Source organism: Hylobates moloch, unplaced genomic scaffold, assembly GCF_009828535.3.
Source record: "Hylobates moloch isolate HMO894 unplaced genomic scaffold, HMol_V3 SCAFFOLD_2, whole genome shotgun sequence".
Taxonomy (NCBI): Eukaryota; Metazoa; Chordata; class Mammalia; order Primates; family Hylobatidae; genus Hylobates; species Hylobates moloch.
In genome coordinates this window covers 45,526,186-45,544,992 of record NW_026652277.1, presented here as the reverse complement: position 1 = coordinate 45,544,992, position 18,807 = coordinate 45,526,186, and the positions used below count along the sequence as shown (strand labels likewise).

Genomic DNA, 18,807 nt, shown 5'->3' with positions numbered 1-18,807 from the left:
TTTAGGATTTTCCCTTTCCTTCCTGCCAGATGTCTCCATGCTTATGAAGATAAATATATAGGAGAAATCACACTCTGTTATTCAAGAGAGAGTTAAAAATTTAAACTCGAATTCTAGAGAGTTGGTGACATCTATCAGAGGAAGGCCTATGTGAAGTGACCAGTCAAGGGTGATAAATGGGTAGTCAGCTGTGCACAGCCAGCCCTGTGGGCCGTGAGTTGCCATGGAAGCACCGAATGGCATTCAGCAATCCCGCATGACTAACCTAGTTTAGCAGCAGGGCCCATGGGCTCCAGCCTGGGAGAAGGTGCTTACAGCCAGATGATACCAGAGCCAACACACTGCCCCACGTCTCACGCCCAACTTGGGCCTTTCTGTTACTATCTTTTCCTCATCCACATATGCGATTTCCTTTTTTAGTTTGAAGGAAAGAGAAAAAGGAATCACTCTCACTAATCCTTACAGAGTTGTGATTTCTTACATTTTACCGCAATACTTTAAACACATCCATCCCTACCCCCAAGAAGCATTTGAAAAGTCAGAGTAAATGTGCCCTGACAGGCCCCAGCATGGGGCTGACGAAATGACTGTATTGAGGGGCTATCAGGCCGCTCTGAATTCCTCAGGATTTTCACCACCTTTCCGAAAATGAGAGCATTCTGGCATGTTTTAGCTTTCAAAGCTTCATTCAAGCTCTTGTGCTGAGTTAGTGGATTCGGTCAGTGAAACATCTGTGGCACAGTCCCCCTCTCATGGCTCGAGTGTTTATGTTCTGCAGGTGAGTTTTCACATGTGACTGATCTCATCAGGCACTGGACACTGAAGCCTGTGGTTCTCCCCATTTCTAGTTCACTTAACTAAAATAAAAATGTGGAAGAGGTGGCTTGATGGATTCTGTAGAGATCTTTTGATACATCAGGTTGAACCTCAAAGATGGTGGACAGTAGTATATGATCTGAAGGCAAGAACTTGGCTACTGAAAGGAGAATTAGTTCCCTATTTAAATAGATTTTTGCAGATTTCCAGTAGAACTCATGGTGTCTGTGGAGTGGTTAGACTTTGCATCCTCCTTCCCAGGGGCACGTCAGAGGCTCTGAAACAAGAATTGTAACACAGTTTGTTTGTTTGTTTATTTATTTATTTTTGAGACGGAGTCTCGCTCTGTACCAGGTTGAAGTGCAGTGGCGCGATCTTGGCTCACTGCAGCTGAGATCTAGTGATTCTCCTGCCTCAGCCTCCCAAGTAGCTGGGATTACAAGCACGTGCCACTACGCCCGGCTAATTTTTGTATTTTTAGTAGAGACAGGGTTTTGCCATGTGGGCCAGGCTGGTCTCAAACACCTGACCTCAGGTGATCCTCCCACCTCAGCCTCCCAAAGTGCTGGGATTACAGATGTGAGCCACTGTGACCGGCCTACAGTTTTTACAACTGAAAGAGCAGCTTCATGCCGTCGGCCATCCTTCTCTCAAAGGGGTCCTCTGTTAGGTCCTTCCTCAAGGACAGGCCTGTATGGATCAGTTTAACTAAACATCAATTTTGTGGCTCTGAGATGACCCTGCTGGCAGAGATAATACTAAATTGTTGATGTGTACCTTTTTGAGACTAAGAAAATATGAGTGGTTATAAGTTAGCACACTTTAGCACTCCTTCTTTGTCTTCACTGCCCTATTTAACGCAGCCTGACAGCTTTGCTAGCAGAACTGTGGCTGAGAGTATAAGCTTTCTTGCCAGGCATTTGAATGTTCAGGTCTACCATTTGTGAGCAAGTCAATCCCCTCGCCCTTTTTTTTTTTTAATTGAGACAGAGTTTCGCACTTGTTGCCCAGGCTGGAGTACAGTGGCGCAATCTCGGCTCACAGCAACAACCTCTGCCTTCCAGGTTCAAACGATTCTCCTGCCTCAGCCTCCCTGGTAGCTGGGATTACAGGCGCCTGCCACCACACCCAGCTAATTTTTTGTATTTTTAGTAGAGACGGGGTTTCACTATGTTGGCCAGGCTGGTCTCGAACTCCCGACCTCAGGCAGTCTACCCTCCTCAGCCCCCCAAAGTGCTGGGATTATAGGCGTGAGCCACCATGCCCTGCTTCTTTTATTTTTATTTATTTATTTATTTATTTATTTATTTATTTATTTATTTATTTATTTTTTTATTTATTTTTTTGAGATGGAGTCTCGCTTTGTCACCTAGGCTGGAGTGCAGTGGCACGATCTCGGCTCAATTCAACCTCTACCTCCTGGGTTCAAGTGATTCTCCTGCCTCAGCCTCCCGAGTAGCTGGGATTACAGGTGCGTGCCACCACGCCCAGCTAATATTTTGTATTTTTAGTAGCCACAGGGTTTCACCACGTTGGCCAAGCTGGTCTCGAACTCCTGACCTCAAGTGATCCGCCCACCTTGGCCTCCCAAATTTTGGGGATTACAGGCATGAGCTCCCCCCGCCCCCCCTCCGGCTGCAAGTCAATTTCTGAGCTAGCTTTCTTTCACTTGGAAAATGGGGTTAATAATCCCACTCTCACAGGGTTGTTGTGAAAATTAAATAGAAAACTGATGTGATAGTGCCAAAATCAGTGTTGACTAACATGTTAAGTGATGCCATTCCTTGGCCAGGCTGCTGCTGCTGTTATCATTGCTTTTGTATTTTGGTGAGCCCCAAAAAGTATGTGCTGTCTTTTACCCCTGGAGATCCCTTGGAAACTTGTTCAACATACAAGCCTTGGGGCCCATGTCAGGCCTACTACCTGAGAAACTCTGTAGGTCTCTGTGATCTGTGTTTTGACAAACCCTCCAGCTGACTGACTGAGGTTTGAGAACCTCTTAGGTAATGCAGAGTACCATCTAAAATCAGCTAAGGAGAACTCGTAACTCACTATATTCTATTCAGAACAGTGGGAAAGAATGGCCAGGCTGATGTTGGGATGCATTTTTCCTTAACACAGGACTGGGGGTAAAAAAGCCACCTTTATTAAAGTGACAGTTAACTTGTAGTTATTGAAAGGTGATTATTGACAGCTGGGCGTGGTGGCTCACGCCTGTAATCCCAACACTTTGGGAGACTGAGGTGGGTGGATCACTTGAGGTCAGGAGTTCGAGACCAGTGTGGCCAACTTAGTGAAACCCTGTCTCTACTAAAAATACAAAAATTAGCCAGGCGTGGTGTCGGGTGCATCTAATGCTATCTACTTGGGAGGCTGAGACAGGAGAATCGCTTGAACCCAGGAGGCAGAGGTTGCAGTGAGCTGAGATCATTGCACTTCAGCCTGGGCGACAGAGCGAGACTCCATCTGGGAAAAAAAAAAAAAAAGTTACTACAGAGTTTGTGAATCATGTAGGGCATTTGCCGCTTCCTAAAATTCCCTCATTAAAAAATTTCCCATCTGCCCCTTCCTTCCTCACACCTTGGTTTAAACAGTGATGTGTATAGGCTGGACAAAGGCTTACTCATGGTATGAATAGTGGGTTTATTTTTAAAACTTCATATTCCTTTATCTCAAAATGGAACTAAGAAAAAGAAAATAATCACACAAGATTTGCCTGGGAGCTTTTAACAGATCGTTCCCTAAGCCGTTGCAAATTTGCAACAAGAAACCAGAAAGCTATTTAATGTGACTGGCAAAACAATTTAGTTGCAAGGAGAAAGGAGGCAACCCAGAGCAGGGGCTCAAAGCCTACCTCTACTCTGTGAACTTCCTGCCTCTTAGGTCTTCCTCTGCCCTGCCCAGGAGCTTTTGTGAATTCCACCCAAGAGGGAGTTGTTGGACATTGTGGGGAGAGCAAGTTTCTTTCACAAAGCCTGGACCTCATAAAACTCATCCTACCGGTGATATCCATGATGTCTTCTTTCACCTCACTACTTATAGGGCTTTTAGTTGAAGGATGATGGTGAATCATAAAAAGAAAATTTGTCTCAGAATAGGTGTAGAATTACATGTCTGCCGATAAAATCTTAATGTGTGTTTAAAAAATTTTTTTTGACACTAATGAAGTAAAACCTTAATTAACTAGAATCCTTAATTTAATAGGATTTCCTCCCTGTGGGAGACTTCTTGATTTTAGAATCACATAGTAATAAACCAATGTTAGGAATTCTGTGAAAGAATGGTTTGTGTTCTGGTTATTTCTGTAGCAATTTTCAATATTTTGGAATGAAAATCTGAAAGTATGGGAGAAACCCAACTGATGCTGAAATAAGGCTAATACAAGGCTGAGTTGATTGATTTAAAAATATTTTAGTAACGTAACTTCGTTAAAGGAAAATTGAGTGTGTGGAATTGATGAGAAAATTGAGGACTCTGAGCAGCCTGTTAGTTGAGGTGTAACTGTTCACACCCTCCCTTTTGGATCCTGGACTGAGAATTGCCATTTGGAGTTCCCTTCTCTGAGACAAAGGTAGCATTTATTTAGAAGGGGCGGAGCTCTGCCCTGTGAAGCGGAGCCTAAGGCTGTGAACACTGACCGGCTATAGGGGCTCTGCTGTTGTAAGTGGCGTATCAGAGAGGGGAGAACTCCCTTAGTGGTGAGAATAGCCAAGCAGACAAGCACATGCCCATGGTAAGCTTCCCCCACCCACTCACCCATCGGCCTGTCTTACCTGCTGCAAGGTGCATACACTGGATAGTTTGGGAGAAGAGAAGCTTAGATGCTCAGAGGATGGTTGCCTGCTTAGCTCTTCCCTGCAAACTGGCTCAAAGTGGCTATAAAACAAGTTTGAAGGAAAAAGTTATTTCCTAATCAACCTGCTTACTTGGCTTCTATGGTTATATGCTAATGGCATATGATCTTTTGAACCAACAAGAGGAATTACCAAAATGATAAAATAATTGAAAGGAATTGAGTGTCATCAAGTCCAGTGTGCTACTGCCAACCAGAAGTAAGTTTAACTGTCTGAAACAGGTGAGACTCAGACTTCATTACAGAAGATTCCACAACCAGTTTCTGGTTCAGCAGCAGCTTCTTTTCAGTATTTTGACTAGCATAAATTATTAACTTTGTGGTTTTAAGAGTTCTTTTAAAATCTGATATTGCAATATCCATCATCCAGGAAAAGTTTTTGATACACACAGGTCTAAGAAGATAATTTTTTCTTTCTTTTTTTTTTTTTTTGAGATGGAGTCTTGCTCTGTTGCCCCGGCTGGAGTACAGTGGTGTGATCTCAGCTCACTGCAGCCTCCGCCTCCTGGGTTCAAGCAATTCTCCTGCCTCATCCCCCTTAGTAGCTGGCACTACAGGCGCCTGCCACCACACCCAGCTAATTTTTGTATTTTTAGTAGAGACAGGGTTTCACCATGTTGGCCAGGATGGTCTCGATCTCTTAACCTCGTGATCCACCCGCCTTGGCCTCCCAAAGTGCTGGGATTACAGGCGTGAGCCACTGCGCCCGGCCTAAGGAGATAATTATTTACCACATTGTAGTGAATTCAGTCAGGCAGCTAATTTCTCTCCGTGCATCCAACTCCCGTAGATTAAAAGGATATAGAAATACCAGATTACTTTTTAGATGATTTTTAAAAATAATTTTTGCATGTGTCTTCCAGAGCTAAATCTTTTTTAAAGAGTTGTAAGTTTATAAAAATATGTAAGTGTAGTGGCTGTTTTTTAATCTAAAAGTATTTAATGATTAGCTTGTATGCAGAGTACCATGCTTTAGCACCAAGAGAGGTGCTAAATTTGGGAGGTTCTTTTCTGGTGGAGTTCACATGCTAGGGGAGAAGGGAGGAGGAGAGAAAACTAATCGAGGTGTTAGGTAAGCACATACTTGGTGGATTTGAGGAAGCCTTTAGAGCGAATGACATTTGAATCATTCCAGAGATTGCCGGAAGCTGAAAATTAAGGATGGGGGTGTGTGGTGGAGAGAGAAGCAGTGGAAATTTGTGACTGGAATGAAAGCATCAACATCTAGGATATCACTGAGGAATGGGGAGTAGTCAGGTTTGACTGGAATATAGAGGTAGTTTGTAAGAGAGTCATACTTCCTAGGGAAGCTGGCTCTGGAAGAATTGGTTATCTTTCAGTAAAGAGAGCCTGGTGGAAATGAGAGCAAGAGGCTGCCTTACAGGGTATGTTCAGGGGATGGACGTGACTGACTGACTGTCAAGTAGAATGCATGTGGCAGGCCTGCAAGGGGACAGTAGATAATTTCTAGAGAGTAGATCTGCATCAGATTACGGGGGAATTTTAATGCCAAAGCAAGAATTTAGAGTTTATTCTGCAGTAGTAAAGAGCCATCAAATGCTTGTTATTTTAAAATACGGATAGTGACGTGAGAACCAGGGCCTTAAATCAGGTTTCTTTTCGTGAGAAGGCTGAATTAAAGGGATAAGATGTGGGGGAGGCAGGGAGACCAGTAGGCTCTTGTCAGAGGAAATAAGAGAAGTCAGAAGAAGGCAAAGAGGCCAGGAAAGGGGGTGGGGAAGGGCGTCTGACATCAGGGCTAGAATTTCCGAAGGTACTGAACGACAGCCTTAACTAGACAATCAGATATTTTCCTGTTTGTTCAAACGGCATTGGGCGAAAACATTCAGTAGATTCCCTAGGAGCAAGTCAATGAAGACAGAAGCCATTTTATAGTTCTTATTTCACTTTTTAATCATACATTGCATGTGAGGGCTGGGAAGTGGCCCATGGTGCTGACAATGAGGCAGGCCCACTTTTGGTTTATGCATTGGCTAAAACTGCACTACTTTTGGTCTCCATCTCGGATTTGTTTCTCGGTGAATGCCATTTAACCCCTTTAGTGCCAGGGCTGATGATTTAGGATACATTTTTATGTGTTTTAAGTAGGGCAGTCAGATTATAAAGCGTTCTCTGTAGGTAGAGCTGACATCTATAATTGGATTTTCTCATCCTTGACGTTTGAAATGAGAAATAAAAATCATTTTTTGTGGGGTTTACATGCCAAGACACTCCCAGTAGAGTAGGCTGAGAAAGTAAATGCTGTTTTGGGTGCCTGGTAGTCTTTTAATTATGAACTAAGCCTTTTGATTTTAATCTTTCAAAATGTACGCTACTGATCCAGGAAAACAGCCTTTCTAAAGTTCACATCCTGCTGACTCCTGCAGATGAAAAGCTTCTACCTCTACCCCATATTTTGCAAGCTGAAAATAAAAATATCATTAATCTTGTCTCAGTTCCACTGCTGCCTATAAAAGGCTGTTCAGTTTGGAACCAGTCCTGAGCCATGATGGAGACCATGGCCCAGAGTGAATGCTTGGGTTTTGGGAGCCAGGGCCCCACGCTGGAGGGTCACAGCCAAGTGACTGAGGCCTCAGCCTACGGCTGGGTTAAGGAACTTAGGCTTTCTTTAAATCACAGCCGTTATCATTGCTTCTTCCCAGACTTGTCCTCGCCTCCCTTCTTGCATGTATGTATGCATGACAAAACTTGGAGACTGATAAATTTTATTGTTTTCATTCTTTTGTGGCACCTGAAACAGTTTGTACAATGACGACAGAAACCTGCTTCGAATTAGAGAGAAGGAAAGACGGAACCAGGAAGCCCACCAAGAGAAAGAGGCATTTCCTGAAAAGATTCCCCTTTTTGGAGAGCCCTACAAGGTATTTACTGAATACTAGACGTTGAAGGCCTGATTTATCACAATATTGAACCCTGTGATGAAACAATTCAGTATAATTGAGTTCGAACAAGGGTCACAGCTGTGAAAATAAGATAACTTATTCTAACTTATTCTAGAGATTTTTGAAAACAAAGTATGAAAATTCTCTGAACGTTGTTAGTCATAATTACCAAAGTTTGTGGTTTTCTTTTGTAATGCTAGTCTTCTACAGTTAGTAATATGTATCCATGATAGTCTTCTCAACAGGGGAATTGAGTTAAAATAGCACATTAAATTCTACATGTCATACATTAAGTTCAGAGTTTTTTCCTTAGTAGTATTATATAACGTGGTTTGTTAAATGGCAGTTTTCCTTAGTTTTTTTCATTCTCAAATTCTCCTTTTTTTCAGACAGCAAAAGGTGATGAGTTGTCTAGTCGAATACAGAACATGTTGGGAAACTACGAAGAAGTGAAGGAGTTCCTTAGTACTAAGTCTCACACTCATCGCTTGGATGCTTCTGAAAATAGGTTGGGAAAGCCGAAATACCCTTTAATTCCTGACAAAGGGAGCAGCATTCCATCCAGCTCCTTCCACACTAGTGTCCACCACCAGTCCATTCACACTCCTACATCTGGACCACTTTCTGTTGGCAACATTAGCCACAATCCAAAGATGGCGCAGCCAAGGACTGAACCAATGCCAAGTCTCCATGCCAAAAGCTGCGGCCCACCAGACAGCCAGCACCTGACCCAGGATTGCCTTGGTCAGGAGGGGTTCGGCTCTAGTCATCACAAGAAAGGTGACCGAAGAGCTGACGGAGACCACTGTGTTTCGGTGACAGACTCGGCTCCAGAGAGGGAGCTTTCTCCCTTAATCTCCTCTTTGCCTTCCCCAGTTCCCCCTTTGTCACCTATACATTCCAACCAGCAAACTCTTTCCCGGGCTCAAGGAAGCAGCAAGGTTCATGGCAGCAACAATAACAGTAAAGGCTATTGCCCAGCCAGATCTCCCAAGGACCTAGCAGTGAAAGTCCATGATAAAGAGACCCCTCAAGACAGTTTGGTGGCCCCTGCCCAGCCGCCTTCTCAGACATTTCCACCTCCCTCCCTCCCCTCAAAAAGTGTTGCAATGCAGCAGAAGCCCACGGCTTATGTCCGGCCCATGGATGGTCAAGATCAGGCCCCTAGTGAATCCCCTGAACTGAAACCACTGCCGGAGGACTATCGACAGCAGACCTTTGAAAAAACAGACTTGAAAGTGCCTGCCAAAGCCAAGCTCACCAAACTGAAGATGCCTTCTCAGTCAGTTGAGGTGTGTGGAATTTCTTATCTTGGGCAATTCCAATTCGAAGACGGATTTGAGATGAAAATGTCCGGAGGATGTGGGGCAAGGTGGGGAGGTTAGTCCGTGGCTTTTGGGTAGGGGGAATTCTTTTTGGCTTTAGGATCTTGTTTATAACCCATGAAAAACTCAGATCTGAGATGGACCACTTATTATAGATATTGAAATGCAGTTTGCAGAAAGGTTTAGAAGAACCTTTTTATTGAGCCAAAATTTATATACAGTAAAACATAGAGATCATGAGAGTACAGTTTGTGTTTTGAAAGATAGATAAACCTGTAGGATCCAAAATCCAATCAAGAGAGAGAAGATTTCAATTACCAGAAAGTTTCAGGAAGGTTTTCAGGTGTCTTATTTATTGTTTTGGGAGACACTGGGGTAACAATGTGAAGAAAAAAATTTTTTTGATTAATACCTCCTCAGACCCAGTTAGTTTTGCCTGGGCTCTAAACCGTAAAAATGTAAAAACAAGATGACAGAGTCTCTTAATTTTTATTTTAGAAGGACTTGTTCCCTGTAAATTATAAGGAACTTTATAACTAAAGTTCTGTTCTAATATTTTATTATTTATCACCTAAAAAAGAAGAGTAGGTATATGGTGACATTTCACTTGAGAGTGAGTCACAAATATAATACAGAATGTTACTCAACCATGGGTTTTAAAAGTAACCCAAATGCTGTACTTTTTAAAACCAAGAAAAAAAGTATTTCTTTTTCTACTCCATGGATAAACAGCAGCATTGTGTTTGAATGAGGAGAATCAGAGCATACATCCTGTCACTGAAATTTTAAAGTGGTACCAGTTTCTCCAAAATTAAGATTAGTAGTGTGAAGTGAAATGTTTGAAGGAAATTTTAAAACTTATCTTTTAATGTGAAGTCTATGGTTTGGTTACATCTATTGTATAAACATTCTAATTTGCGTCTCCATTGCTCATAGACATTTGTGCCATCCAGATACGTCTTACATAATGCCAGAAGGTAAAATTCCTTAGGTGGGGGCATGATTCCTACCTGGAAAGATAACCTTTATCTTCCAGGAGGACAACTTGTAACTTTCTGGTGTCAGCTTCTGGTTTAGAAGAGGGAGGTTGGGGTGCCATCCTCACTGAGCTTTTGAGCTGAGTGCTTCCAGATGTCTTCTGAATGCCACTTGTTTGGAGACCAAGGAAAAATAAGAACGAAGGAGTAAAACCAATGGCAGAAGTGACCAAGATGGCAGAATTGCATCTCCGATCCTAATTTAAGAAGATTTAATGCATTGGGCCATTTATTGAACATTTTGTGCTGTGATGGAGGTGTAAGGGTAGGCAGCTGAATGAAGGCAAAATAAAGTGAGATCCTCCGTCCTCAAAACGGTCACTCCGCCTGCCTTCTAATTCAGGCAATAAATAACTCAATGAGAGTTTCTTTGCTTTCTTTATCAAATAGGGTTTAAATTTCTTTATCAAATAGGTATGTTGCCAGTTTAAAAAAAAAAAAAGGGACAACTTAACATTCTTTCTAAAAATAACAAACCTAAAAAATTGCTTTAAAACAATTTTTAGACAAATTAGCAAATATTTGCATTGTCTACCAAATGCCCAACCATATGCTTAAGTGCAAGATTGTGTGGCCAGAGAAATCGGTCCTTGCTGCAGGACAGATTAGTCTGGTATAGAGATCAGCCTACACTTATGAAACAATTAGGGAACGATTGAGTTTTCTCTCTCTGGAACTAGGTGCTTAAAGAACCTGTGTAATTCAGCCCTAGGTTTCCTAGTAGATGTTTCTGGGAGAGGATTCCGGTTAACTTACTGTCTTCTTGGGTGGAAATAAGTAGGCTGAGTTGAGATTCTTCAATGTCTTAAAACCCCTTATATTTAATACGTATTTCGAACATAGGACTATGTTAATTGGCCCTTGCATGTTTTCTGAGGAACAAAATCCTCCATACATTTGGTTATTGAAGAATTGGGGATTTTTTTTTGGCACCAGTGCATCTGTTGTCAACAATGGAGTAGAAGTAAACCTTTCATCTGCGGCCTCTGTTCACAGTCAGCATTTCCTTTAATGCAGTGGTTCCCTCTGGTCTCGGCCCGAGTTCTCATGCCAGGCAGTGGCAGCTGTGGTGCCAACTGCCTGGGAGTCCCGTGGCGCTATTGGTGAGTGGGAGGATGGAACTGAGGGGGTCAGACAGATGGAGGGCTCTAGGTGACCCCTGTGAGGGCAAATTAGGAGCCAAAAGCGTGGAATGAAGGAGTCATCAAACTGAGAAGCGGGGATCTTCATGCTCTCTGGTCAGGTTTTGGATTTGATTTTGCTCTTGTAACGAAGATCTCATGTTTCACAGACTTAGCATTAATTTTCTGTTTATACACTTAGCAAAATGGGTATTTTTGAAAATTTAAAAAATATACTTGAATTTTATATTTCAAATTTTAATATTTCTTGTGCATCCAAGGATTATTATTCTGGTGAAACCAAGGGAAGTGTAGAGATGTAGGACCAAAAATGTGGGAATTAGCCCCAGAGCAGGTAAACTTTGAATATAGGTGAGAATATTAGCAATAGCCTGGGTTATTTTTGGGTTTGGGGCAGAAGGGGAAGCTGGCTCTTGGTAGAGCTGGGAGAAGGGGGTGTGGGCATAGCTGAGTCATTTTCCTTTATTTGCTTAATTGGTCTTAAGGCAAGTCAGAGGAAATTTTCTCTTTCCTAGCACTCTGAGTGTGAGGATAGTTGGGTTTTGTGGTTTGTTTCATTTCTCCCCTACCCCTTCCTACTGCTTCTGTGAAAGTAATTTTACAAATGAACCCAAATTGGAAAGCCACTCTTTTTGTTTTTTATGTTCCTTCATTCTCTAGCCACCTAAGTGTGGATTCTTTACTCCCTGTCCTTTGCTTTCACCTCATGGGAAATACTTGGTTTTATGTTTTAGTTGGTACTATAAAAACTCATATTCTTCTCTGGGATAAGTCTTTCTGAGAATTAAAGGTTAGTTCTTCCAAAGATCCTAAGGGAAAAAATTATTGAAAGGTCAATTTCTGACTAGAGGCCTGGACCACAAAAATCTGCACTTGGTTTTCTCTGGGAGTGTCTGTTTTAGTTTTACGTCAACTGGAAGACGTCTAGCAGTGTGAAGTGACCAATCTGAGGCCAGGCCCAGAACTCCGCGATCTCACGTGGATCCCTTCCAGCTGCAGAGTTGCCACATCAGAGGTGGACCTGCCCAATTGGAAGATTGAGATTTCTTTATATCGCTCTTTTCTGTCTAGAGATAACAAGTGAAAGAGAGAGAAGCCGTGGCATCTCTGTGAGTGCTCATGCACATGGACCCTGAGGCTGGGGGCTTTGGGATGGAATGTGGAGGTGGGGAGGTGTGCCTAGACACAGGTTTCAGATAGAGGATTTATGTGCTAGATAGGCTTTTTATTGAAAAGAAGTGGAATAAGCAGAGATGGCTTTACCAAATCATATACTGAATTTAGAATGTTTGAATTTTAAAGCTAAAGACACAGCTCTTTCATTTTGCAATTAAGGTCTTAAAGGGTAAAGTCCTTGATTTTGCAAAAAAATGCAGTTAATATCAGAGCCAGAGCTAGAACACCCAGTTCTTTTGACTTGCTGTTTGGTGGCAGTATTGGTGGCAGTGGTGAGATGTTTGTGTTTTTGACCAGAAGAGTTGTACTTTGTCACCTAGACTGAACCTACAGCAGAACCATGGAGGATACAGTGAGTTTCATTTCCTGTGTGTTTCTTGGCCTCACTTTTATCTTTCATCATTCCTCTTTTTCTTTTCTTCTTTCTTTCTTCTTTCTTTCTTTTTTTTTTTTTTTAACTTATCCATTTAACAAAATGGTATTTTGTTTGTTTTGTTTTGTTTTTTGAGACAGAGTCTTGCTCTGTCGCCAGGCTGGAGTGCAATGACGCAATCTTGACTCACTGCAACCTCCACCTTCTGGGTTCAAGAGATCCTCCTGCCTCAGCCTCCCATGTAGTTGTAACTACAGGTGTGTGCCACCATGCCCAGCTAATTTTTTGTATATATATTTTTTTATTCGAGACGAGGTTTCACCATGTTGGCTAGGATGGCCTCAATCTCTTGACTTCATGATCCACCCGCGTCAGCCTCCCAAAGTGCTGGGATTACAGATGTGAGCCACCGTGCCCAGCCCAACAAACTGATATTAACCCTCCACTATGTTCCACGCACTGTAGTAGGCTCTTGGTGATACAGCTGAGATCAAGCTAGACAGATCCGTGGTCTCATAGACCATCTATTCTAATGGGGGGGCATTGATAATATAGATATAATGAAATCATAGGCATTGATAAGAGTGCGGCAAGAAGTAAAGAAAGTGATGAGGATGAGATGAATCAGGAGGCTGACTTAAAAATGGCGGTCAGCACAGGACCCTCTGAGGAGGCACCTTTCACAGAGACACCTCACATGGAGGATGAACATGCGTCAGTCATGCAGAGCTCAGACGTATTTCATTGCAGGCAGAGGAAACAAGTGTAAAGGCCTGAATTTAGGAAAAGGCATGGCCTTGTTAATCCCAGCACATTGGGAGGCCAAGGTGGGAGGATCACCTGAGCCCAGGAGTTCAAGACCAGCCTGGGCAACATAGTGAGATGTTGTCTCTATAAAAAAATTAAAAAGTTTTCCCAGCTACTGGGAAAAAATTAAAAGTAGTTCCAGCTACTCAGGAGGCTGAGATAGGAGGATCACTTGAACCTGAGACGCTGAGGTTGTAGTGCGTTGAGATGCTGCCACTGAACTCTAGCCTGAGCGACAGTGAGACCCTGTCTCAACCACTCCTTCCTCCCCCTACACCACCACCCAAAATAAACAGAAATGAGGGGAGCATGGCTGGAACACTGAGAGTGAGGGGAGGATGTGAGATGGGACTGGCGACATGGGCAGGAGTAAGACCATGGAGGCTTTGGTGGCCGTGAAAGGCATTTCAGTATTATTTGTGATTGAGACCATTGGATAATTTTGAGCAGGGGAGGGACATATCTACTTTTTTTTTTTCTTTTTAAAAAAACTGTAACTCTGGCTTCTGGGTGGGAAATGGATGAGAGGGGCAAAGGTGGAAGCAGGGAGACCAGTTGGGAGATGGGAAATGATAGTGGCTTGGGGGAGGATAGTAGCCATTTACGTGGTGCGAAGTGGACAAGTTCTGGATCTGTTTGGCAGGGAACTGAGAGGGCTCTGTGATTGACAGGAGATAGGAGTGGCCTGAGGTGAGGGAAGGTGAGGCATCAAACAAGGCTGGTAGGCTTTTTATTTGAAAGGCAAGGATGGTTGGGATGTTACCAGCTACTGAGAGGGAAATGACCTGGAAAACTAAGAACTCTAGTTGGGTCATATATTAAGATCATGTGTTAGGTTTGATATGCTGTAATGTATCCAGGTAGAGATGACAAGTGGCAGTCATAAATAGGAGGCTAACTCTGGGAAAATGTCAGGACTGAAAATAATTTGGGATTTGTGTTTATTTAGTAGGTATTTAAAACCTTGGGACTGAGCATGTGTACCTAAGAATCCTTATATGGTCTTACTTAATTCCTCCCCCAGATCAGTCTGGCTTTGAGTCCTGATTGTGACTGATTTCTGCAAAGCAATTGCTCTTTTCCTTCTGGCCTCTTGTGACATCATGTTAGGAACGTTTTGTTGCCAGATGCTTGCATCTAATTTCCAAGACCCAAGTGTACATTCATTGTTGGACCACTTTGATTCATTGCAGCTCTCAAGTTGAGCCTCCTATTTTCAATAAACTACCAGCCTAACAACTGCATGAATTAACCCACAGTGGAAAACTGTGTGATAGTGATTCACTTTGCACTCACATGTACAAACATTCTTTCCTACTTCCATATTTAACTTAAACCTCAAGAAGAGGGACTTCCCTATTATGAGATGATCTAAACCTTCAGGCGGTTTACTTCTGGATATGCCGATGGTGCATATCCTGCTCCTGCACCACTCAAAACACGTTTAAGCAGCTCACTCTCACAAACACATCATGTATTCAGCAATTTTAACCAAAATATCTTGAACCCCTGTTGTGTGCCAGGCCTGGTGCTGGGGATGAGGTTACAATGGTGGGCAAAACCAGATGGTTCCAGTCCTCTTGGACCTTAACTGTCCTGTTAGAAACTGACATTAGTTAAGTAATCACTCAGATCCATGTATAAGAAGCTTTGACAAGTGCTATAAGGGAAACTACAAGCTATTCTAAGAGCTGTAAGAGGGGATTGTGACTTAGAACTAAGGAGCTGAGGAAGGCTTCTCTGAGGAAGTACTATTTGAGGAAGTACTATTCGAATGAGAGCTGAAGGTGAGTAGGAGTGGCCCAAGTGAGGGGTGTTGGGGCTTAAGCAGTGTCAGTATTCCAGGAAGAAGGAATAGCATGTGCCACTGGCTTATGCCACACCATGTGCAGAGACCATTAGAGAATTCTTCCCAGGATATAAGCCCAGTACCATAGATCAAAGGGAATTTTGCATTTATTCTGAAACTTGGCAGCCCATCAGAATCACCTGGGAAGCCTGATAAAAATACAAATTGTTAAAAATAAAAATTCCCAGGCCCTCCCCTAGGGGGGCTGAGTTTGTTCTGTAGCCTGGAAATGACAACTGTTCCGGAAAAGCTTATGGGCCACAGGGAGCTACAGGGGCCCCTCCCAGTGGCTCAAGAAGCCCCCCGACATGTGGGTCTCAGGCACAAGGATCACACTGAACTGATGGATGGGGCTTTCATTCCTGAGTAGGACGTCAGAGTAGCCTCAGGGGAGAAGCACAGGAGTGGGATTCCCAAGACTCTCCTATTTTCCTCCGTAGCTCATGTTTTTCATTGTTCTGCTCCCAACATAAGGTAGAAGATTATGACACAATCTTATGTAGCTTTTCAGGTTCCATTTTCTAAAAATGTTTTATTATGGTAACTCTAAATTCCATAAGCTCGACCTCAGTGAGCCTGGGCAGGCCTACATGACCTAAATGTGTTAGGAAATTGATAGCAGAGTAAAGTTATCTGTGTGCAGAATTCCCTGCTGCCATGGTTGGCGCCTGGAGCAGACGACTTCCAAACCGCTTGTAAGAAAGCTTGAAGAATAAGTCACCTGCACTTTAGAGGCCAAATTTTAAACCTGAAAAGAGCTAAATATAGAAGTTTTAAAATAGTGACAGGCAGGTTTTTTAGAGCAGAAGCTGTAAACAAGCAGCCTGAGGGCTAGGTTGGGCCTGCAGACAAATTATTTTGTTTGGCCTGTAGGACTTACTTTCTTTCTTTCTGCCTACCACCCCCCACACTTTTAGCCAGTATTTACAAACTGGAGAATTTAGGGAAAAAATCAGATTATTGGCTGAGTAGAGGCAATTTCTGGAACCTGGCAATCTTTAGAGTCTCTCTCTGTCACCCGGGCTGGAATGCAGTAGCACGATCACAGCTCACTTCAGCCTTGAACTCCTGGGTTCAAGCAATGCCCACTTTACCGTCCTGAGTAGCTAGAACTGCAGGCACACAGCACCATGCTTGGCTGATTTATTTTTATTTTTTGTAGAGACAAGGTCTTGGGGTGTTGCCCAGGCTGAACCTGGCAGTCTTTTGAAGAAACACTTTAAACTCTGAAGGAAACTTTTTAAGTAATATAGACACAATATTTTTGAAAAGCTTCTTAAATTGCTAAAAAAAAAAAAGTTAATGCAAAGAATAGAATTGCTTATAGTAGCCCAAGAGGAAAGCATAAAATTGAAACTGGAAGAACTTTTTGGGTGGTATTAATTGGAGTTGTTTTTACTTTGTGCATTTCACTTTCTATTCCTTCTTGAAAATGCCAGAAGTACATTTGGTACCAGGATAAGAAATTCCTGTTCCTCCTTGTTTTCACACTTGAGATGTTTGTGGATGGTTATTGGATCCCCCTGAGTCTCTCCAGTTGTGCCTTTGCCAAGATATAGACATTCAACTCTTTTGAATCTTCCCAGACTGCATGTGCTCTCCCAGGCTCTCACTTAGCCACCCGGGTCATTTTAGCTCTTCTCTAGATTGTGTTTTATTTTGAGCCAACCTATAATCTTCAGGGACAGAAACCCAGATATTCCAAGGGGAATCTTGTTGATGACTGAGTTAGTGGTTTGATTTTGGCTGTTTTGGTTGGGGTGACCAACATTCATGAGATATTTAAACAGTTCCTCCTAAGAGAGGATCCTGGTTCATGTTAACATAATAATTTATTTATTGGTCTTGTATTTCTTCTCTCCAGTTGCCAACAGCAATTTGACATTATTTTCCAAGATTAACTTTGCATGTTCACATTTCCCAAGAACTCTATAAGCAGCTATTTTTACATTGATTTTGTTCCTTTCTTTAATTGTTGAAATAACTCGATTGATGGTTTTTCCCACAGAGGTCTAGGGTCCACACAAACTATTAGTTTTCCCTTGAACTTCATTTCATTCCCTATTTAAATTTGGCCTACTTTCTCTCTGCATTTTTTTCCCCCTAACCCCGTGGTAATTTGTCAAGCCTATTCTAATCTTCTTAATCCCTTTGGCTGAAGGGTTTTGAGGTTTAATGTTTTAATCTAGAGGCCTCGGTATTTAAGTAATTAGAGGTCCTATTTCTAGCTCTGTCCTTTAGATAAATCACCTTTAGATTTTTTATTCCAATTTACAAATAATAGAACTCTGAAAACTCATATTGGACAGGAATGTGGAGCTTTGAATTGAACTGCATGAATTAAGAAAGGAAGGCATTCTAAGTTATGTATATTTCTTCGAGTTATTCTTAACAACCCCACACTTTATGGATTCTCTTTTTCCTTAGAGCTCAATTTTTAAAATACTCTACCCCAAGGCAAGTATTTGCTGTTGCATTTTAGAAAAATTTAAAATAGAATTCTATGGTATAATTAGAATTTATGTTACTTCCAACATTTTTTCATGCTTGAGAACATGGGAACTTGTGAAAAAATTTTTTCCTATTAAATAATCTGAACATTCTTACAAAATGTTTTTTAAAAACAACTGTTTCTTTGTCACAGAAGGATTCATATTTTTACATTCTTTTCTGTCAACAACTATTTGAACACACATTAGATATAAAGGGAGCTAATAGGAAGGAAAGACACATGCACAGTAAATTTATTATGACATAGCATAAAAACCCAAAGTGTAATCGGTATGAGCAAGGTAATACAGAACTCTTCATAATACATTGCTGGCATAGTCCCCTTGTTCATTTTATGATGGAAACTGTTCTAAATGCTTTATAGGTGCTAACTCATTTCATCTTCACGATGATCCCATGTGGTAGGAACTGTTACCATCCTGTTTTACTGAGAGTTTTAGAGATACGGAGAGATTGGTTGTCCAAGCTTCTGGAGGCTTTTGCCAGTGGATCTGAAATCCAGACTCAAGTAGTTTGGTTCCAGAGTCCACAATCTTAACCACAACACCTACATTATATTGCCTTTCAAAAGTGGAAGCTGTACATTTTTTTTTAAGAGTTGACTTTTGAAGCACTTTGCACTCTGGTGAAAGGTACATGCAGGCTAAAGGCTTAGGAAGAGAAAAGACATAGAAGCAAGACACGGAGGGAAGTCTAGTGGGAGAGGCAGGTCCTGTGGTTCCAGGAGGTTGGGCATGGGCAGAGGAGAGCAATGGGGAGATGGGCCTGGTGGCAAGATAGGGCCAGCTTTTGAAGTTCTTTTTTTTTTTTTTCTCTGTCTCAAAAGAGACAGAGTCTCGCTGTCGCCCAAGCTGGAGTGCAGTGGCGCGATCTCGGCTCACTGCAGGCTCCGCCCCCCGGGGTTCACGCCATTCTCCTGCCTCAGCCTCCCGAGTAGCTGAGACTACAGGCGCCCGCCACCTTGCCCGGCTAATTTTTTGTATTTTTAGTAGAGACGGGGTTTCACTGTGTTAGC

The 18,807-nt window shown here is 42.4% G+C and overlaps 1 protein-coding gene across 6 annotated transcripts in view; it reads left to right on the top strand.

The window, feature by feature from the left end:
• AFF1 (ALF transcription elongation factor 1) overlaps nucleotides 1-18,807 on the top strand; it is a 208,258-nt gene that overhangs the window by 104,810 nt on the left and 84,641 nt on the right. For all 6 annotated transcript variants that reach the window (XM_032144734.2, XM_032144895.2, XM_058433055.1 and 3 more), the window contains 2 exons: nucleotides 7,431-7,551; nucleotides 7,962-8,864. In XM_032144734.2, the coding sequence (XP_032000625.1) occupies nucleotides 7,431-7,551; nucleotides 7,962-8,864 (1,024 nt within the window). The remainder of the gene's footprint in view (nucleotides 1-7,430; nucleotides 7,552-7,961; nucleotides 8,865-18,807) is intronic.